Raw genomic sequence first — 21,916 nt, 5'->3', positions numbered from 1 at the left:
GTGTGTTTTGTTTTCCCCCTTGGTATGGCATTTTAAAAAAAAGTGGCACCTGGTAAGATTAGACAAACAATCTCCACCTCCCCTTTCCTCGCCCAAAGGCTCCTTCTTCTTCTTCCTCCTCCAACCTTCGTCCATTCGTTCTTACCATTTGAGAGTTCCTGCCTTGTCCACTTGGCAGTATTTCCGCTTCCCTCTCGTTTGAAGCGCTTCTTCTCTAATCACTCATTGCGGATTTTCTCTGCTATTGAATTCTATCTCTAATCGGTACCATATCCCCACACCCCTGATCGAAAAACTCCCAAAATTCCATCGCTAACAATTTCAGAATCATGTCTCTCAAGTACATCCTCCCCGTGCTGGCCGCCACCCAGGCCGTTTTCGCTGCCTGTGAGTATTGAGTTTCTCGCATTTATCATACACCGACTAACAGTGATATAGCCGACAACTGTGGCGATACCAAGATCAAGACCCAGAGTGATGCTGATGGCGTCAACACCTGCTCCACCATTAAGGGTGATATCACCATTGACAAGTCCTTCAGCGGCGACCTCCAGCTCTCCGGCATCAAGAAGATCTCCGGTGGTCTGATCTGCTCCGGTGGTCAGAATGTCAGCTCTATCACCGCTAGCTCTCTTACCTCGATCGGCAAGGCCTTCGACCTGGAGGGACTTACCACCCTGACCCTGCTCGACTTCGCTGAGCTCGAGTCTGTTGGTTCGATCAACTGGGAGGCTCTCCCCAAGCTCCAGTCGCTGTCTTTCCCCAAGGGTGTCAGCGAGGCTGGCGATGTCAGCATTGCCAACACTGGTCTGACTGACCTGAACGGCATCTCCCTCAAGACTGTCGGTACCTTCAGCATCCAGAACAACCGTGATTTGAAGACCATCAACATCAACAACCTTCAAAACGCCACCGATCTGATCAGCTTCTCGGGTAACTTCGATACCCTCGAGGTCGATCTCCCCAACCTGGGCACCGGTACCAACATGACCTTCCAGAACATCTCCTCCGTCTCCCTGCCTTCCCTCGAGAAGCTCACCGGTCAGCTCGGCTTCTGGGGTACCAAGTTCCAGACCTTCTCCGCCCCCAACCTGACTCAGACCGGTGACCTGATCTTCAAGGACAACACCAAGCTGTCCAACATCAGCATGCCCGTTTTGAAGACCGTTGCCGGTGGATTCACTATTGCCCGTGACAACAAGCTCTCCACCATCAGTCTGCCCATGCTGCAGCGTGTCAACGGTGCCATTGACTTCAGCGGTACCTTCAACAAGTAAGTGACCTTGCTCACATAGCTTTCTCTGCGCATATATACTAATAGCAAATAGGCTTTCTCTTGGTGCTCTTAAGGATGTCGAGGGTAGCTTCAACATGCAGAGCACCCGCGGAAACTTCAGCTGCGACGATCTCCGCAAGCTGAAGAGCGACAACGTCATCAAGGGTAGCTTCAAGTGTGATGCCACCAACGCCAACCCCACTACCAACGGAAAGACCGACTCCTCCAGCTCTAGCTCCAGCTCTTCCAGCACCAGCTCCGGTGCTGCCTTCATGAACGGTGCCAACGTCCCCGTCGTCGGCCTCGCTGCCATCTTCGGTGCCCTTGCCCAGCTTCTGTAAGCGATGGATTAGTGGAGGATTCAAATGACCTTGGGGATTTTGTATAAAAGTCTACCAAGCAACGATCTCAATATTCGTTCCTCATTGCAGTTGTTACGATAATAATTCGGTCTTTCGTGGAGAAAATTCGCAATATGGATTCTGACCCGGAAGACGCGTTCCCGTCGTTCACCAGGAAGGAGTTTTTTTCTTATCCTTTGTGTTGATTGTCTTGCTATGTTCCAAGGTTCGCCCATCGCGTCCTAATGTATTCGGTTACACTTTGTAACCTGCTTGTTCCCTGTTGGCATACCGAGAGGGGAAGCTGCTTCGGGTCTGTGGGTTGGATCTCGGTTCTTGTTGTACTTCTTGTGTAAACATTCCTTGAGCCTTTTGATACCGTAATATTGCCTTTTATTCTTGTTGCGTGCGACCTAATGATTGTAATTGTATCTCTTTTTACCCCCGACATTTGTTCACAAGAGACGTAGTTTGATACATATTCATCGCAGTAGTCTTGAGCAGCCAGCGACATCCCCTTGGTCCGTTGGACCTCGGCATGCACACTTGGACACTACGTTTTCGCAGATCAAGCTGCCACTCGTCCATATATGTTGTAGTCTAGGCGCATCTGTGGATCTGTTGCCCGATTTCCCATAATCCACCAAAGCCCGTAACGTTGAACCCTTTCCAAACTCTCTTCCCAACGCGAGATATATCCACACATCACGAACACCCACAACCAAACCATATTCAACCTTCAAGCGTTAGCTCTAATCTCCAACCTACTTGGTGATATATTAACCTCTAGCAGATCCCGAAAGCCAAATTCCCGCAAAGACTCATGAATCTAGCCTCTTCCATGTATGTCCAAATCCCGCACTGAAAAGTCAAACACCGCAAGCATCCACATCCATAACCCACAATAAAATTCCCGGTCACGTACGACATATTAACTAGCTTGTCTAGCTACATATCTATTCCGTACTATAACCACTTAATCTGAGGTCATATCGCACCAGGATCACAGAAAACGAAATGGATGCCGATGGGTACAAACTAAGCACTAGACGGTAGATATCGGTAGAACACATCCATGTAAATGGAGTGTGTGCGTTGTTCTTTCTCGGCCAGGCTAATTACTAGCTTCCTTAGTACGGGAAGGATCATAGATTATGAAACAGGGAACATGGATCGGGGGAATAGACAGGCCAGAAGATCTTTTTGAACTCAAGTCATCACCGGAACTCTCATGCTCTATGGTCCTCTTTGTCGGGGTTTGTGAGGTGGCAAGGCGTGGGGTAGTCCCCGACAACGTTTCCCGACAGTGGATTAGTTCGGGAGAGAATTAGAGAGCTTCAATTATATTAGATAGTGTGAAAATGGAAATAGTATTCCACGTAGGCCAAGTAAGTATCAACTCCCAAGTAGGTAGGTCCATACGTTAATATCCTGTGCATGTCAATATCATTCTCTAACTCGCAATGAAGTCTCGAAATAGTGAAAAATGGAGCCGCCAATGCCAACCCAGCTCGTTGGGGAAAAGTCGATAAGTCAAATCCCCAGCAGCGGGCCACATCCCTCAATCCGATCCGAAGATCCCTGCCGGAAGGGTGAGGGAAAAAAGATCCGGATCGCAGCTAGTTTGTGAACCGGATAAGAACTCAAAAAATCGAAGGGGCTGGTTGGTTCCTTTATCCGCACATGATATGGGGTTGAAGGAAGGCCGGGACGTTGAGGTTTTTGATAGACTGAATTGGCCAATCATGGTGGCTATTATTATATAAAGGCTATTCACTCCGTATGTAGATATTGAATTATTATAAAGTATATATATTGACATGCCGCTTTACGGAATACGGAGTAGTATACAAGACAATGGTCCCAGCACTAAATTAATTGCAACTAAATCTGCAGAGCGTGATCCCGGTGGCTGGGAAGAGGGGAATCGGCGATCGTTACGCTCTGAAGAACGTTGTGCATTAGTTCACGGTCGCCAGAATCTTATCTTGAGCAACGAACACTTGATCGTTGAAATCGGCGAACAGACAATCGCGTATATATATCGTATAGACTAGTGGAGTGGATGACGACTGTGGAAGGGTGTTAAACGTATGCTTGCATCTCAAGATTGCCGCATGTGTCGACATACATGGGCTCCGGACCGTGCCTGCATGGGTTGAACCCACAAGACACAATATAGAGCCATCATGATATATATATATATATATATATATATAGTGTAAAAATTAGAAAAGAAATGTAGATGGCTGGGATGGAAAGTAGCCATAATCCATGGGGCTTTTTCAAAAAGAAATCTATTCTGTTTTTCTTTTTGTTCATCTGAGTTTCGAATCCCTAATTTGAAACCTCTAAGACGTGGCATTTTGATCCCTCAGTGTCAAAGTCCTGGATCTACAAAGGCAAAATATACTTTGCTAAGATCCTGTCATAAATGCGAGCCGAATAGCCATCGTGGCCTGACTGGTCGGACCTCTTGACGTCTATAACCTTGTACTTTACAAGTATATTGTACGGTACGTACTTTGGGTGACTTTTTTTTAAGTTCCATTGATCTACATCTGCATTGAGTTCGATGTAAACGGGAAACTGCTAATATAAACTTTTCGTGGGGCCCTGATAGTGGACATTGATCCTCTTTTTTCTTCGAAAAAGAAGAAACTGGATCATAATATGAGGAAACCCCATGATATGTAGGTGATGTGGCCCTCTTGCCTATATTGTACGGACCACCCTGGGCTCAACGCATAAGAAAAAAAAAGTGGAGAGCAGTGCAAGCCATGAGCTGGCAATGGAGATTACGGAGTACTCCGTAGAGACCATAACATGCAGCGTAATATCAAGGTGGCAAGGATATATCCCATACGGAACTCCGCTTCTGTATCTTTGTCGCCTCATAGCCAAGCCTTGCACGAATATGATGCATGCAGGCCGCAACTAGAAAAAAAGAAAACAAGGGTACCTGAAGAAAGATGTACATATTTAGGTCTGGACCACAAGATTATACATCCGCCTTGCATTGGAGGCAACCAGCTATCCAGGTAGTGGGAAATGCCTGAGCGCACCGTATTGCCAATCGATGCCATAATGCATCATGTAGGAACCAGATCTAGGCGATCCCTGTTCCGTAGACCGAGAGCGAAAGATACATTGTACAGCGCTCCACACAGTACCTTTGTTGTGTCGATCGCGAACTCCACGGGGGAGCATATGTATACCTACTGTACGGAGTACGGAGTATGTGTGTGCGTGTAGGCACCATGCATCTCGGAAACCCCTCGAGTGTGACCTCTCAGATGCGGCGAATTTGAGTTCTAGGAATAGTCCCTAGAAAAGATGTACAAAGTACGCACACTGCACCGCGGGCGCCTGCTAGATCTGTGTATTAAATAGCTATCCTTGCAGGAGCCGGTGGCAACTGCACAGTCGGGGAATATATTCCAGTTAGAAAGCTGTTGCGTGCTCGTTCCTGGGGTTGCGGGATTTTGTAAGACTTTGGACTTCTGGACTTTTGGTTTGGGAATTTTTTTTTTCCCCTCAAGTACTTTTGAACGGTAAACGCCTGCCGCCCATTCGGGTAATCAGGAGTAAAACACACAATTATATTAGTACGTACGAAGTGGACGGTTATTCCTTGTGGCCCACATGGCTTTTTGACTAACAATGATGATCGTCTGCCCTTGCTGTTATGCCGTCTTTGATATTAAATATGTATGGGGACAATAATTATTGTCCATCAACGCTCGTAGGCGGAGAGAGTGCCCTGTATAGTGCCAAGTAATTCTTGAAATTAACCTTCCTCTACGGAGTATCGAATAGACTAACAGGACACAGCCCCTTCCGTCGTGAGATCAGTCTGACACGAGCTTGAATTTCTATGCTTGCCACTCAAGAACGAGTAGGAAATTATAGGCGCTCCAGTGGGGAGACAACACGCACAGTAGTGCACTATATGTACGGAATTTGAGAGGGGCGATTAAAAGTGGACCTAGGAAATATGGCAATAATAATCGAAGATCTAAAGAAAAAATTACCCTTCTCCCAGTTCTGGTGAGAGAGGTCAATTTGCACTTGAGGAAACCGATCGAATCACGCATCGTAGTAGATATGCACCATGGAATAGGAACCCGTGGTATAGCAAGTCCCTTGATCCTGGTTGCCATGCTACACAATATAAACAGGGAAGAAAATCTGGCATCGTGCATGAATTGGCGCTTTTAAGCGCTTGGCGAAGATTTAGTATTTCAGATGACTTTGAACATCTCAAATCATAAAATAGTCAAGTGATTTACATTTAGGTAGATTAATCTATACTGTTCGAATAAGAATTCTCAAAGTATAATGTCCCCGCCTTGTCACTGATAGTTGAAACCTGACAGGTCAAGAGGCGGCACGGGAGAGATGACTATTGGGAATGATTTGGCAGGGTAGCCAATATGCTCATTGGGGCTGAGGATGATGTAAGCTTTACGATGACATCGTGGGAGCGAAGAGGATCTGAGAAAAGTGAATTTGTATGTTATATACGGTGGATTTATTGATACACATGAGCCGCACGGGACGGGGATCCGTCCGAGGAGTGAATGCTGTGTAATATCGAAAGAGGTATGGTCACCGGACCACTTATATCCTACGAACCCAGGGATACTAAAATTGAGACGTAGATGTCGAAAAAGGACCATGCTAACACTTCCATGTAGAGGGAACCAAACCTCATCGGTCCCGGGGAAGGGGATTAAAACTTTATATTTGGTCTCTAAAACCTTTAAGATTTCGGCTTGCTATTCAGAAGATCCGGAGAGGAGAAGATGCACGTCACTTAAAGTGGTAAGTAGGGAGGCAACGACAAGGACGTGAAGATCCCTAAGGTCTAGATGGGGTCCAGTGAACTCTCGGAACAATAATGTTTGAAGTAGAGTTCGAACTCGAATGGTTCATGTGAGTTTCCCCCCCCTCGAGTTACTGTACGTGCCGTTTGCAGATGGATCATAGGCGTGCGAAACTTAGTGTAAGCCACCGATCGAGTGCATATGCCTAGAGAAAATAGGGATATTGGAAATGAGTTTCAGATGGAAGCCCGCAAAGCACGAAAGAGGGGATAATTTAGGTGAGGTTATCTTTTCGGGTGTGGAATTTGCGTAGAATGCATAGAACTGTATGTCCATAATTTATGTGGGGGTTTTTTTTTTTGTCATTATTACCAGAATGATAAATAATGGAATAATAACAGGGATCGTGAACACGAACGGCCAGAACGTGGGGACTAGTGCTTTCGATGGAGTCGCCACGAAGCAAGCTGATTGACGGTTGGCTGAGACAGGAAAGGAGAATATGACAGCTCTATTCCCACCATTCAACACGCGGGAATGAGCGAGGGATGAGAAATAGATCATATACGGGGTACATTATTTGAGATTGAAATGAATATGAACATAAGGCTTCGAATCTCCACTAGGGGAACGTGTCCATGTTTAGGGTTTTTAGGGCTTGGCTCGAAATGAATTCAATAAAGTTGACATCGATATTTCCCTCCATCTGACTTGTCAATTCTCTAACGTCTGTGTGTCAAAGGATTCCAAATAATACCCACCTTAATGATTCGCTGCCTGACAGGAAACGTACCCTGGTCTTTGGGTCTCGGCCGTCCCAACTCGTTGGTTTCCTCGATCTCGTTTCGCCTGCTGTATTCTGGTTCGCTTACCACCCCCATTTGATCATACCCACATACCCACCATCCTAACGCTGAGGCCGTCAATGGCGCTTATAGCCTCCTGCTCGTAGATCAATTATTCCCGACTCCATTGTATGAAACTATTATCCTTATTCTTATTATACCTCCTCGCATGTATCAGGATGACACTCCCGCGGTCCTTGCTTGATTCTATTTACCTTAGGTGCAGTTGAAATTTGCCAGAAGCGCCTCGGGGCGTATTAGCTTGGTTGTATGAGTAGCCCCTTGATAATATAGCACAGTCGTAGAAGTTTCTCCTGACTATCTATGCAAGATGTCGAGGTGCATGCTGAGATTGTGTTACAGCATGTCACCATCGAGATCTCAGTGGGAATCTTGATGCTGAGTACATAGCCGCGGATGTACGTAGATACTTAAAATATGCAAGCAAATCTTAGGTACGTTTCAGTGTATGTTTTTTCTTTTTTCTTTTCCCGCTTCATTCTGGCGAACGGTTCCCCTCCACACACTCCGTATAAGTTATCCGGGGATATTGACAAAGAACCTCCAACGTCATTAATTGGGACAACTATTGATGCAAGGGCCATAATGCTCTAAAAACTAAAATCTTCCCCGTGTCGATCGCGATCCCCACCAGCTGGGTGACAAATTAGGGGTCCTCGATCATCATGAACCTTCCTCTCGGGCTTGATCGTGTTCCTCTCATTCGTTGATCCAACAGGTTGGTACATATGTGAGGTTCGGTCCGTGCAGGATGTGACAGATATATCTGTGATACCGAATATAATTATTTCTCTTCTCTGGCGCTTCTTCCTCGGCCCAAGCGGGCACTAGCAAGTGGTCCAGAGCACCCACCCGGGATGCCCGTCTTGCTTCCCCGTCGTTATGAAGATGTGGGGCAAGAGATACACCTCTGGCTGTATGACATCCGAATTCCGCGCTTCATGCCGGTCCAGGATCGGCTCTGGGTGTGAATGGTTCCCCTCGCCCGGGTTCGTAAAGCCCTGAGATCTGGGACTGACGAACAAAGTACTCTCCCCAATCTACATATAAACATGCACCCCAGCCCGCAAGATATCCCTTCTCCATGAACTATCTCACCAATTGTATACACTCGCCCCGTGTAGATTTTAATTTTGCCTCATCTTCTCTGCTCTGTCTATAGCCCTGCCCCCTTTTGTCCATTCCTACTGTGCATATACAACTTTGATTTATCTACACTCTCCTCGCCATTCAATCTCCGACTCCGCCTGAATCTACACAAGAACACGAGTCAGCCGCGATTTTGCAGTACATATCGCCTCGACATACTTCGAACCAATTCGACACGTTCGCCACTGCACATATCCCCCATTGCTCAACGACCAACTACGATGTATGAAGAAAGCAGTTCTATGACTAACGACATCCCTCGCCGCTGCTCTCTGCCGTGAGTTACATCGCTGTCCTGATATCATCCTACATATCCTAACATTCGAAGTTCTTTCAACCCTAGTACCAATATGGCTGCCTCTGATGTGGGCGAGGAGCGTCGACTGCCTCCTCTTCCTCAGATTTTGCCCCTACCGCCCCGCGGTCCTTTCAGCCCGTTCAATGTGAAGGAAGCTCTCATCCCTACCACCCCAGGGTCTCAGGACACTTTCCAATTCAAGTCGACTTGGGCGGCTGCCGAGCATGTCATCACACCTCCCTCGCCGGCCAGCTCTGCCGAAAGCTCTTGGCAAGAGTCTTTTGTCATGCAAAAGTCCAACTCGGTCGACTGGCCCAATGATCTCTCGCCAAACGAGATTATGGCTTTGGTGGCTCCACAGAACCTCAACCGCAAGGCTCCTCTACAGCAGCTCTGTGGCCGTAAGCGCAAGGGCAGCGCTCAATCTATTGAAGATGACCAGCGCGAAAAGCACCGCATCGCAGAGGGCAATCGACGCAGCAATCTCAGCGAGCTGCACCGCCAGTTAGACAGCCGCATTCACGATTTCTTCCTCGAGCGAGCAGGCTGGAATCCTTCCAAGAGCCTTACTCAATCCAAGGAGCACATCGTGCAAGGAGCCATCTACCTAGTCGACTTCATGCTTGCCATTATCGTCCACCTTATCCGCCAGGAACAGGTCACACCGCAGCTCTCAGAGAAGCTGCAGCCCCAGGTCCGCTGCATGCAGCTGCAGCAGCTAGTCAGCTCCCTGCAGCAGCAGAACCAAACTGCCCAGCAACAGCTCAAAGCCACCAAAGCGGAGAACGAGATGCTGGCTGATCGCAACCGTGCCCTCGAGTTCCAGCTCAAGTCCTATGAGCAGATGTTCCGTTCCCCCAAGTCCGAGAGCACTAGCCCCGGACCCCTCCTCGCGTTCCCTGAACATAAGCGCCAGAAGAAGAACGGCCTACCTGGCATGCGGGTGCTCTGCGATGAGATCGCTGCAAGCATGCCCTCCGAGTCTTCCTACACTTCTTCCTTCCACGACTCTATGCCCAGCTCCACCTCGCAGTCCTTCAACAGCTCCTATCTCACCCCCCACCCCGCCTATGACTGGTCCTTCTTCTCCTGCCTTCCCTCCTTCTCAGTCTTCTTCTTTCTCATTCCCGGCGCCGTCTCGCCGCCCCTCTCATATTGCGTCTCCATAAATCCGCAGTGGAGATTGATGATGCACGCCCCAATATTGAACACTCTTCCCTGATGATATCATGACTCCTTTTCCACCTTTCTGTCCGTGCTGCATCCTCTTTCCCACATGAATCCCTTGCAGCAGTGGTTGCTCTCCCTTACTCTCGGATCAGTTTGGCATAGTCCTTCCGTCGTCTTCCCGCTCCATGTGCATTTAGCGCCTGCATTGTGTAATAATATTTTCTGCGATTTTGGGGATGAACAACAAATCTCCAATTTGATCGAATCCTTTCCTTTGTTGATTGATTTTGGTGCTTCGGTGTTTTTTTTTCCTTTCGTCTTTTCTTTTCTTGGACAAAATGTTTTCCTATTTCCTTTTCTTGTCTCTTGTCCTTTGGCGTTGTTTACACTATGGATATATGTGTTCAGGTGGATATATTTTTGCCCTTTTGCTTATTTCTTTTATTTCCTTTGTCACTTTCTTCTCTTTTTCTATGTCTATAGCTATGACTCAATGGATCAACTTGGATGAAAACCACGCTTTCCTGTAACTCAAAGTTGTTTCGGTTAGATGGTAACATGCGCTGGATATTGCTGGATAAAACCATCAGCCATGGTGTGGTTGCAGCACCCGTGGACTTTTACTTCCCATATAACCATGATTTGTTGATGATGTCTATGTTATTTTTATCTCCTATACTCGCTATATCGCTTAGATCTCCTAGCGCTAGCGCGTGTTTGCTTTGAGAAGTGGTCTACGATGTAGTTATTCAATCGCACTGCAGTCATTTGGTAAGTGATGAATTCCATGTTTATACTCTAGCAACTATAGACATGCTATAACCCCTCGCTCCATAGATCTTGCGATCTACATAATGTTGTTTGGCTTGCTCAAGACGCTGAACTGAATATGAGGAGCGGTATACAGTGTATTATCTTTGTTAAAAAGCTCTATTTACTCCGTACCGTAGAAAGTGTGAGTACGCTACATTCCCACTATGTTAGAGACTTGAAAATAGGATTTTACAAATTTAGGTCCCCCTTTTCACATAATTCAAACATGCTCTCATTTTCTAAGCATTCTTGGAAACTCTGGGCTCACGACATAAGAATGCAAACAATGTTCTAATTGACGTGGATTTCTTGTCGGGGACGAATCAGCTGTCGATTAAAGGCTGTCTGAAGTGTCAGCTGGTGGAGACCAGTCCACACTTTACGAAATGGACAAGTGTTCTCCTAGAGGATTTGGATTGTGGGAGGTTGCTTTTTTTTTTCTTATTCCTTTTATAAATGAGTAGCTGTTCAAAATTATACTGGTTGTCGTTTCAAATGTAGAAAAAATAGGTGCATATACTCCGTACGTTGTATTATAAGCTATGGTTGGGTCCAGGCCGTGTCTCACTTTAACCTCGTGTTGGAGATTTCACTGTCATTTTCGATTACTTTCTTTTTACTCCGTACTTTTCGATTGAGTTGTGGAAATCTAGGGAAAAAGCGAGAAAAAATAGGGACAAATACGTAAAATTACAACTTGGCATATTCGAAAAGAAAGGCTGAAATTTAAGACATAAGGTCAAAGTACTGTCAGGTGTACGCGCAATCCCTTGCAAGTAAGTACCTAAGGGGAGCCCAGAATACGGAGTAAGATGTACAACACATTTAATACTACATGTATCTACGTGGCGACAGAGACGATATAATGTTCATGTCAATCTAATTAGCCCCTAGGCTCACAGGGTTCTAGACGATCATGGCTATAAATAAAAATAAAGAAAAAAAAAGTCTCGGCAACTTGGTGTGTTAGGGAGACAGTGGAAGTGAATAACCTGATATGTTTATTTGATCTAGTATGGTAAAACAGTAGAATAGACCTAACAACTGTTTAATAACAATGTACTAAGAAGTTATGCTCATCATTGCAGAAATGTAGTTGTCTTGATTGATATTAGCCGTGCTTGGCAGGCAATCGCATTTCCCCCGTTCCCAATCCTATTTTCTCCCTATCAACCCTTCACTTCATCCCTCTCGATCCTCTTTTATTCGCCACATTCGTTCGGGGGGTTTACGAGTGTTAGAGACGGGAGCGCCCCTGAAATTCTACACATCTTCTTTCATCATGTTGTTGCCAAAGGGTGGTGTTAATTGGAAATCGGCCAAGGCCAGATTGCCGCCATGGAGGGCAATCATCGTTTTATTAACACGGACTCGCTTCTTGGTGTCTATAGCCTTAACGGGCCTACTCATCCTCATGTGGCGTGGTGTAAGCAGGTCTGCATCAGAAATGCAAAGGTGAGCCGAAATACGCAATCCATCGGGAAACCATACTGACTTGTCAACAGCTTCTATTGCTATGGTTCTAGCAAGTCGCCCATGGAGATGTCCATCAACGAGATGGTCGAATGGAGTGCACACGCCCAGACCCCCGTCCTCTTCAACCGCCACGAACCTTACGAAGTCAACTCCACCTCCATCGTCGATCTCAACCTGAACCCGATCAAGTCTACCTCCAAGGCTGCTCTCAACCACGAACGCGTACTCATCCTCACACCTCTTCGTGACGCCGCTCCCTACCTGGCCAAATACTTCGACCTCCTTTACAAACTGTCTTATCCACACGATTTGATCGATCTGGCCTTCCTCGTCGGTGACTGCAAGGACGACACTCTTGCAAACCTCGCCTCCGAACTCGACCGCATCCAGAACCATGCCGAGGAGAAAGTTCGTTTCCGCAGTGCAACCGTTATTCAGAAGGATTTCGGTGCCGACGTTGAGATGACTGTGGAGGAGCGACACTCGTTCGCCGCACAGGGTCCACGACGCAAGGCTATTGCCCGTGCTCGTAATTACCTTCTATACTCGGCTCTGAAGGCCGATCACTCCTGGGTGTACTGGCGGGACGTGGACATCACCGACTGCCCCGAGCGTATCCTGGAGGACTTTATGGCCCACGATAAGGACATTCTCGTACCAAGTATGTTATTTTGACTGGAATTCGGACCGGAGGTCGAACAGCTGGCTGACTCTGATATTTTTTTAGACATTTGGTTCCACCGTTACAACCAGGATGGCCACGATATCGAGGGTCGCTGTATGTATACCCATGACGTTCTGTATGCGATGCTGATTGCTGACATCTTCATTCTTAGTTGACTACAACTCGTGGATCGAATCCGACAAGGGCCGCCGTCTGCGCGCGTCTCTACCTACCGACACCGTTCTGGCCGAAGGCTACAAAGAGTACGACACCGGCCGCACTTACCTGGTCAGCATGGGCGACTGGCGAAACAACAAGGATGACGAGGTGGAGCTTGACGGAATTGGTGGTGTCAACATCCTAGTCAAGGCCGATGTGCACCGCTCCGGTATCAACTTCCCCGCATACGCCTTCGAGAACCAAGCCGAGACTGAAGGTTTCGCCCGCATGGCCAAGCGAGCTGGCTACCAGGTGGTCGGACTGCCCAACTACGTGGTCTGGCACATCGATACCGACGAGAAGCCCGGTAACCTTGGAGACCGTAAAGCGTTCTAGTTTCCGCCTGCATTCCGTCCGCCCGAAATCTCGCTTGGGATCAAGTTGATCTTTGATCCCACCCCGTCGTCGAACATCCACCATTCTTCATTGCCGCTCGTGTGTTGCCTCCCCGTTCATCACCATCGGAACCTCTTAACCACGGCGGATTTTACTTCTTCCCTAACCTATCTTCCTTTCCATTTTTTTTTTCTTTCTCTTTTGGATGGATGTTTCGTGACGGAAAGCCTAATGACTTCCCTAATACAGTATCTTCGTGCCGCGTTATAGGGAGTGTGTGTATTTGTTACCTTGGCGCTACGGGGGAAAATGTTGTTTGGCGAGTCGCAGGTTTATAGAGTTCGCCGGTTCTCCAGGCCTATACCGAGTTTGTGTCTGGGACACACATCCCGAGTTATGGGGATGTGTGTCCATGTACACTCGAGTGATTCAATCTCGATCGTCTGTTGTGAAAACCTACATCAGGGACCGAGAACCGGACCGTCTGCTGTCGTGTTTTCTTGTTTCCAAATTTGATTCTGATTCTGCTATGCAGGTCACCTCCAAATTGTTCTTTCATATTCGTCTTTTTTTTTGTTTTGTCATATGCTGAGCTGGCGTCCTTGACTTTTTTTTTTTTTTTTTGAGATGAGAGGCATGATATCAGGCCAACTCAGTTGAAATCCAGATGCTGCGTGATGAGTCTGGTTTTCTTGCAGATGAAGCAAGGCAGATATCCGCGCCGCGCCGAGTTTCATGTATATAATCAATTGCACGATATCATTCCTGCAAAAAGCAGAAGCCGTATGCTCTAGTAACACTAGGAAGTAGTTTAATGAACGATTCCCTAGCATAGACCTCGGCTGTAAGGCTAGTTGAAGCTCATGTTACTTTGGCAAACTCGAGCCATATTCCTTTAGAGCTGCATCAAATATTCAGCGGTCTGTTTTGCGACGCGTTCTTTATAGGCAAACGGCATCGTTGGCCATATTCCATTTAATGATTGACCTCAAATCCGTTTGGTGAGAAAATATGTGCCGTCATAATCTTGCCGTTCTTCGACGATTTGGGGTATATATATTGAGGTTGATGCCAAAAGCCTGATATTAGGGGCCTCAAAGTTGGGTGGCTCGATGATCTGGTTGATCCTAAAGAACATACCCATTTAAAATTTTTATAAGGATTGGAAGGGATGACACCGTATACTTTCTTAGGGGTCTCATGTATAACCATTTTTTATTCTGTTAGCTTTAAGGCCCCGAATGAACATGGAGATCATTTCAAGCATCAGCTGCATACCGTGCAGGAAATGGGGCCAAAACATAAGGCAACGTAATCGCCTCAACGATCTTGTTGCCTTACTCTAGCAAGATTGAGATCCCAAAGATGAGAGGATATCCTCACCGCTGAACCACTTTGTTTAAATCAAGGCCTCCGATCCGCCTGATATTTTTGCTGTCTTTTCTCAACACGCAAGTACATCGTTAGGTCCAAGCTTTTTTTTACCTCAGCATGTGATCTGTAGGATCACCGCTTTAATTGGCCCCAGTTTCACTTCCTCAGATGAAGCTAACAACACGATGCCCCCCGTATCTAAAACGTGTCAGAGTTGCGCGGATTCCAAGGTGCGATGTGTCCGGGATACCGATGTCGCCGCGTGTAAACGGTAGGAATTCGGATTAAACAGCCTCTCTGTGGAAGAAAACCGAAGCTTATCTAAACGATGCAGATGTTGCCGTTTGGGAAAGGAATGTCTTTGGCGCCAGACTGGTCGTCGGTTTAAAGGCTTCCACAAGGACCGGTGGGCAGACTTTTTGTGATGGTAATATGATTTATTCACATCTAACTCATGACTCAGGAAGATCGCAGCTCTTGAGTCAAAGATCAATGAGCTTAAAGCTGGGCGTGTTGGCCTAGAAGACAATGACAACAACACGAGCACGCGCAGCGCATCATTAGCTGATGGCGATGCTGCACTTGAAGACATCATCAGCCGAGATTTACTTGACATCGAGACCGCCGAAAGGTATCTAAGCACATTCAAGGCCAAACTGACCCCACACTTCCCATTTGTGGTTGTGCCCCCTGATGTATCTGTCGAACAGCTCCGCCGGGAGAAGCCGTTCCTATGCTTAGCAATCCTTGCATCAGCTTCGTACGAGAATATGCCACTGCAACGGGCTCTAGGGGACGAAGTCAAGAAAGTCGTCGCATCACGTATGGTCATCGGCGGGGAAATCTCCTTTGAGTTGCTGCAAGGACTGTTGGTGTTCCTCGCATGGTAAATGCCGACCTATGAATACTTTGATATCGTGGTCATATTTGATAACATATGGCAGGTTGCATTATCACTCACGGCCACACCGTTATACTCAATTCATCCAATTGGCTATAAGCCTCATGGTAGATCTGCGGTTGGACCGTCCGCCACAGACAAAGACGTGGAAGACAGAGTTGCGCTTTGGGCTTCAGTATAATCTGCAAAATCAGACGCTTAATCGGCCTTCTTGGGGAAGCCACGAGCAGAGGGCTGTCCTGGGCTGTTACTATTTATCGTCAACGTGAGTTTCTGTCCTATCCGGGCTTATTGGATATTAAATAACAATTACTTCGCCTTAGGATTGCGATGCTATTGCAAAAGAAATCTACGATTCTGCGTCATCCGTACCAGGAAGAGTGTTGCAAGGCTATCAGCGAAGCGAACGAGTATCCTCATGACAAATACATCAGTTATGTGATACAGCTCCAATTTATTGCAGAGAAAGTCGATAATCTATCTGCAAAGCATGGACTTGACTTGGAAACACCTGGATCGGGGTCCGAGCTCTATATCACCAATCTAAAGTCGGAACTGGAGGCATTCTACCGTAATCTACCCTTCGACCTCAATGAAAACTGTAAGTCTTAGCCGAGTACCAGGTGGGCGTTGAAAGAGATATGAGACTAACTTACAGCTATAAACGAAGTTCTTCTCGCTATACAATACCACGCGACAGGGCTTTGCCTGTACCAACTATCTCTCAACATTAACAACAAAGAACACCAATCACCCTTCAAATCTAGCTTCTGGGGAGAAGAAATGTCAGTCTCAGCACTTATCTCAGCCAGTTCAATCCTCAATCTGTACATTGAGCTCCCATCCAACGAAGAAGTCGGATTCAACAATACGCAATGGGTACAGATAGCATTTGCCTTGCTAGTTGTTTATCGATATACCGTGGCAGCCTCTAAGCCAGATCAAACTGCTGCGCTCATGGATATGCTGTCAAAATTAAGATCGAGGGTTGGGGCGTTGTCCACTTCTGATGTAGATATGAACGGTGCTCGAGATGTTTTCGTCAACTTCAAGAACCGTATAGTTCAAATCGAGAATTGGCTCAGGGGACATGGTAGACAAGAGGATAATGCCCACAGTGAGAGGAGCTTTGAAGAATTTCAACGCACGTCATGTTTGGAGCCGACACACTTTGATGGGTTTATGGGGGTTGCGGAGGCTGCAGAGCATCTTGATGTCCCTCTTGGGGATTCATTTTTATCTTCGACGGAGGACTTCCAACTTCCCCATGATTTCCTCTCTGCATTTTCCTTTGAGCAGATTATGCGTGGCTGGGTATAAATGAATTCAATATTTCATTTTATGAGGCTACTTCCTTATAAATATTCTCTCACTTCGCATCATACCCTCCAGCTAAAAGGCAAAAAGATTTCCAAATTGAAGAAATCAAACAGATGCCGAAAAAGACGTGAACAAATGCCCCAATACGAGAAATAAAGCGAATAGGTGGCAGTGCTGGACTTTGTAAACTGCGATGATTCAATGTTTCTACGTATCGCCGAGCCGATCTATACAAGCCGCCAAGAGTTCGCATAACCGACCCGATCTTGGACATAAAAGAGATATATGGAGGAAGCAATAATCCAAACCCAAATCCAAATCCATTGTGCTTCTTTTAAAATGATCTCAATCCTTCAGGCTTCAGTATTTTTCTTACCCTTCTCCTCGGCTCTGTCTTTCACCCCATGTCCACTTCTCGGCCCTGCATTTCCTCCATTCTCTCTCGATACAAATGACAAAACCATTGCAGGCGCCCTGAAAAATCTCACGCAGGAGTTTGACGCACTAGTTGCAAAAAATACTGGCGCTCATGGGGATATCTCGCCAAACACAACCTTTAGCATCGCCTTGTTCTCGTCCGACGCCGGGAATGCCAAAGACGAGCCCTTCTTCTGGCAATATCACCACACAGCCCCTACATTGAACCAGTCTTCAGTGGGATCTCGCGTTGCGGACAAACACAGCATTTATCGCATTGGTGGTCTCACTGAGGTCTTCACGGTATGGAGTCTTCTCACGGGAGATGGAGACCAGGTCCTTGATGACCCTGTTACCAAGTACCTCCCTGAGCTGGTTGATGCTACAAAAGAACAAGATATGATTGGACATACCAGGTGGGACGATGTCACTGTCGGTCAACTTGCGAGTCATATGTCTGGAATTGCAAGGGACTGTAAGTAGAACACCGAACAGGAATGTCGCTGATGATCAGGACTAATTGAGAATAGATTGCTCGAAGGATGTGACCTTGCAAACAGGTCCTGCTGAGGCGGGACTACCTCCACGCCAGGCCATTCACATGCCTTGTTGTGGTGATGATTTCAAGTGTGATGACAGTGGTATGGAATTGAACTCTGTACCTATCATCTATGTATACTGATATCTTCATAGATTTCATTCGACACCTCGCCAACAGAACCCACGTGGCTCCAGCTGGGGGAACCCCCAGCTATTCCAACATGGCATTCCAGCTTCTAGGCTATATAGTAGAAAAGCGCACAGGGAAACCATTCAGCAAAGCCCTTCAACACGACATCTTTGACATCCTGGGCATGACTGAAACTTCAATCTTTGCGCCAGCCAATACCACTGCGGGAATTATTCCTGTGAGCAAACAAGCCAGTGGTTGGTTAGCACACCATGAAGCAGACAAAGCGCAAGTCCATATTCTCTCCACACATCTCAATCACCAATCTAACAGTGCATCCATGCCAGATCAAAATCTCTTTTCTCCAGCGTCAAAGATCTCGCAAGAGCCGGTCAAGCAATCCTCAACTCAACCCTACTAAGCAAACCCCAAACAACTCGCTGGTTCAAGCCAGTCTCCCACACCTCCAATCCAGTCAACTCCATTGGATTCCCATGGGTTATATACAGTGCCGGCTCATACCCCGATACATCCATGATCGACATCTACACGGTTCTTAGCAACGAAGGCAACGACGAGAGCCTCTACAGCTCATACCTCGGTCTAGTCCCAGACTTCGGTGTCGGCTTTGCCATTCTCTCGGCTGACAACAAGGCTCCCGCAGATCTCAATGCACACGCGGATCTCATCGGTGATGTCGTGCTAGAAGCGTTGATGAAAACAGCTATCGAGCAGGCAGCCGAGAATTTCGGGGGCGCATACAAGACATCCGACATCAATTCGTCTATTGCTGTTGAATTCGACAGCTTGCCGGGGTTGTATATTCAGGAGTTTGTTAGTAATGGCACCGACTTTCGTGCAACACTCGCTGGGATCATGGGTATTGCGAAACCGGCGGATCTGAGTATTCGATTGTATCCTACACAACTGGTTCAAGACTTTAGCTCTGGCTCTAGGCAGGCTTTCAGAGCTGTCTTTCAGGACGTGACTGAGCTGGCGGATAATGACACACCGACTTGTGTGTCCTGGCTAGACCTTGATAGACTCCAGTATGGAGGTCGTGGTTTGGACGAGTTCATCTTTTCTCTGGATCAGAGTGGTCAGCCTGTCAGTGTTGAGATTCCAGCTTTGCAGGTCTCACTGAGAAAGAACTAGCAACAGAGAGAATGTCTGTGTAATTATCATCGGGCCAATCTAGATATGCACGTGACCAATTTCATCGGTCCATCTTGAGGGTCTAAGCTCATCAAAGCGGCTCAATTAGGAAAGCCCCTAGAGGAAAATCCGGTATATACCGATTGTAGGCGCATACATATATTTGTATAACCCCAAACTCGACAATCCAATACATTTCCTTTCACTATGCCATTTCGTCTAACCCGCGTCCTCAACAAAGTCCCCGCTTTCCCCCACGCGCGGCGACCGCTCCTCCGTGTCCCGACACATTTATTCCCTTCCCCCTCGGCTTCAATTAAAATCTCCCATACCAGAAAATCAATAACCTTCCAATCCCGCAATATGTCTTCCGCCCCTGCTAAGAGAGAGTTCCTCTGCATCCTGCCCGATAAGCCCGGTGCGCAGGCGAAGCGTCTTGAGGTTCGCCCGTGAGTCTTTCCCCATCATTTGGAATCTAGGGACGTGTGTGGTGGATGGATTTTGCTAATGCGGTCTTCAGTAAGCACCTCGAGGGCGTTACGCCGAACGTTGCATCTGGTGCTATTGTTGCCGGTGGTATGTGACTCACTTTTACTTTTGTGTTATCTTTTGTCTAGGGCCATCGAAAGTTCTGAGGCATGTATACTGATATGGGTTGTTTCTTGTCCAGGCGCCATGCTCAATGCCCACCCCGCCGATGGCGAGACCCCCTCCTTCAAGGGAAGCATGATGCTTGTTGTTGCAGAGAATGAAGCCGAGGTGCTTGAACTTCTTAACAAGGATATCTATGTCTCTTCTGGTGTGTGGGATATGGAGAAGGCTCAGATTATCCCGGTATGTTACACAGGAAGAGGGCTGTCTGGTCTTTTTTTCTGTTCATTGCTAACCTGTCTCCTGGTTTAGTTCAAGTCCGCTGTTCGTCAGGCTTTGTAGGTTGCATATCTAGTTTTTACCTTTGCATTGGATCTGGGGCTTGGAGGTCTGTGGTTTGATATATTGAATGAAAGCGACTGCTCAGTCAGGTTGCGTTGCTAGATGCCTGTAATTCTGTAATTCTCCGTACTTGTATCATACTAGCTTGGTTGAGGAGTAAGCAACGAGAGGATGAATACGGTTAGCCTGGTTCTTTTGTTTAATATTCGGATATGGATATCCCGATAGGAAATAAGCCGAGAGGAACTCTTCGTCTCTAATTCCGCGGGAATAAGGTGGGAGAATGCAGTAGAATAATGTGATAAGCGTACTATGAGGTATTCGAATGGTCGAAAAACACATCAAATTGATAATTGATTGCCATCGTTCTTCTCTCCACTATTTGATATCATTTCCAAACAATTGGCTCTCGAAGCGGAAAACAAGACACCGGGCGAGTCCACCGCGGAGAACTTGAGTGGTGCGCAACGGTCGCCACCCCTGAGAACTGATATCACCAGCACGCACTCTCACTGGCACAGAGATATAATACCCCAACTTCTCCCATTTGGCGCATTCAAATATCACAAAAATAAAACTGAACGTCATCTTTGTCATCTCCGACGACCGGCGATCCGGTCAAAGATACTACCCCATTAGGACTAGCGTGCTTATCTAAGTTCCGATCAGATTATTTATGAATTCATCATTTCCACTCCCTATCAGATCCATCTTTTTTTCGCCTCCCAACACATATCAGCTCTGAAAATCAATACCCCCAAAGACTTATAATAATTCACAATGTTCAAGCGCCTCGTTACCGTTGCCCCCCGCGTCGGGTCTGTCGCAACTCGCAGCGCCCTTTCTCCCCTCGCCGGCCTGCAGTCCACTCAACCCGCCATCCGCCGTGCTGCTCCCGCCCCAGCTCAACAGCGCAGAGGATACCACGAGAAGGTCCTGGATCACTACAACAACCCCCGAAATGTCGGCTCCATGCAGAAGGGTGACCAGGACGTCGGCACTGGTCTTGTCGGTGCGCCCGCCTGTGGCGATGTCATGAAGTTGCAGATCCGCGTGAACAAGGAATCCGGCCGTATCGACGATGTCGTCTTCAAGACTTTCGGCTGTGGTAGTGCTATCGCTTCGTCCAGTTATCTTACCGAGCTCGTTCGCGGTATGACCCTCGATGAGGCTGGCAAGGTTAAGAACACCGATGTGGCGAAGGAGTTGTGTCTCCCTCCTGTCAAGCGTATGTCTTTCATTCTGTGTTTGATTTGGTTTAGATCTTATGCTAACATACACTTTAGTGCACTGCTCCATGCTTGCCGAGGACGCTATCAAATCTGCGATTGCAAACTACTACACCAAGAACCCCAACACCCGTACTACAGATCTATCCGGGACGGGCGGCGTCATTCCTGACGTCAAGGCTGAGACTGCTGCTACTGCTTAATTTATTCCTCGTTGCTTTGACTGTGTGAGCCTTTCAGATGGATTCTCCATTCGTGTGACGCAACCCACTCGTTTCGTTTGACGAAATTTGCGTTTTTGTTTTTTTTTTTTCCGAGGTTGTCTTAATACACAATCATTTGATCATCGATACTTGCTCTTGTCGGAAATCGTTGACAAGAATGGGTGGATTTGGGATTCGTTGTACTTAGGTGCTGCTGAAAATGCGCGCTGAGGGATGACGATGGATGAGATGAAAACGAACAAATTGCCCATTTGTT

The 21,916-nt window shown here is 47.1% G+C and overlaps 7 protein-coding genes across 7 annotated transcripts; all 7 read left to right on the top strand.

Annotated features, from left to right (window-relative positions):
• Positions 1 to 329: 329 nt before the first annotated feature.
• ecm33 (GPI-anchored protein Ecm33) lies at positions 330 to 1,617 on the top strand (the record flags this gene model as incomplete). Its single annotated transcript, XM_057234844.1, has 3 exons — positions 330 to 387; positions 439 to 1,273; positions 1,329 to 1,617. 3 exons carry the CDS (start codon positions 330 to 332, stop codon positions 1,615 to 1,617), a joined length of 1,182 nt encoding a protein of 393 aa, XP_057081064.1.
• A 7,194-nt stretch (positions 1,618 to 8,811) lies between these two features.
• On the top strand, positions 8,812 to 9,981 carry N7447_010581 (putative HLH DNA binding domain protein; the record flags this gene model as incomplete). The annotated part of the gene is made up of 1 exon (XM_057234843.1): positions 8,812 to 9,981. The coding sequence occupies one exon, from the start codon at positions 8,812 to 8,814 to the stop codon at positions 9,979 to 9,981; it is 1,170 nt and encodes a 389-aa protein (XP_057081063.1).
• Positions 9,982 to 12,024: 2,043 nt separating this feature from the next.
• N7447_010580 (ANP1/MMN9/VAN1 family protein) lies at positions 12,025 to 13,437 on the top strand (the record flags this gene model as incomplete). Its single annotated transcript, XM_057234842.1, has 4 exons — positions 12,025 to 12,197; positions 12,248 to 12,879; positions 12,946 to 12,996; positions 13,055 to 13,437. 4 exons carry the CDS (start codon positions 12,025 to 12,027, stop codon positions 13,435 to 13,437), a joined length of 1,239 nt encoding a protein of 412 aa, XP_057081062.1.
• A 1,559-nt stretch (positions 13,438 to 14,996) lies between these two features.
• On the top strand, positions 14,997 to 15,701 carry N7447_010579 (uncharacterized protein; the record flags this gene model as incomplete). Its single annotated transcript, XM_057234841.1, has 2 exons — positions 14,997 to 15,082; positions 15,275 to 15,701. The coding sequence occupies 2 exons, from the start codon at positions 14,997 to 14,999 to the stop codon at positions 15,699 to 15,701; spliced, it is 513 nt and encodes a 170-aa protein (XP_057081061.1).
• A 1,670-nt stretch (positions 15,702 to 17,371) lies between these two features.
• On the top strand, positions 17,372 to 19,274 carry N7447_010578 (serine hydrolase domain-containing protein; the record flags this gene model as incomplete). The annotated part of the gene is made up of 4 exons (XM_057234840.1): positions 17,372 to 17,924; positions 17,980 to 18,090; positions 18,143 to 18,411; positions 18,453 to 19,274. 4 exons carry the CDS (start codon positions 17,372 to 17,374, stop codon positions 19,272 to 19,274), a joined length of 1,755 nt encoding a protein of 584 aa, XP_057081060.1.
• Positions 19,275 to 19,637: 363 nt separating this feature from the next.
• Positions 19,638 to 20,207, top strand: N7447_010577 (uncharacterized protein; the record flags this gene model as incomplete). Its single annotated transcript, XM_057234839.1, has 4 exons — positions 19,638 to 19,723; positions 19,795 to 19,850; positions 19,945 to 20,108; positions 20,178 to 20,207. The coding sequence occupies 4 exons, from the start codon at positions 19,638 to 19,640 to the stop codon at positions 20,205 to 20,207; spliced, it is 336 nt and encodes a 111-aa protein (XP_057081059.1).
• A 780-nt stretch (positions 20,208 to 20,987) lies between these two features.
• Positions 20,988 to 21,639, top strand: N7447_010576 (iron-sulfur cluster assembly scaffold protein; the record flags this gene model as incomplete). Its single annotated transcript, XM_057234838.1, has 2 exons — positions 20,988 to 21,435; positions 21,494 to 21,639. The coding sequence occupies 2 exons, from the start codon at positions 20,988 to 20,990 to the stop codon at positions 21,637 to 21,639; spliced, it is 594 nt and encodes a 197-aa protein (XP_057081058.1).
• Positions 21,640 to 21,916: the final 277 nt, after the last annotated feature.

Source organism: Penicillium robsamsonii, assembly GCF_028829455.1.
Source record: "Penicillium robsamsonii strain IBT 29466 chromosome Unknown utg000007l_segment0_segment0, whole genome shotgun sequence".
In the NCBI taxonomy this organism is placed as follows: domain Eukaryota; kingdom Fungi; phylum Ascomycota; class Eurotiomycetes; order Eurotiales; family Aspergillaceae; genus Penicillium; species Penicillium robsamsonii.
The sequence above is the reverse complement of the archived record's forward strand: the minus strand, read 5'-3'. Positions and strand labels throughout refer to the sequence as shown.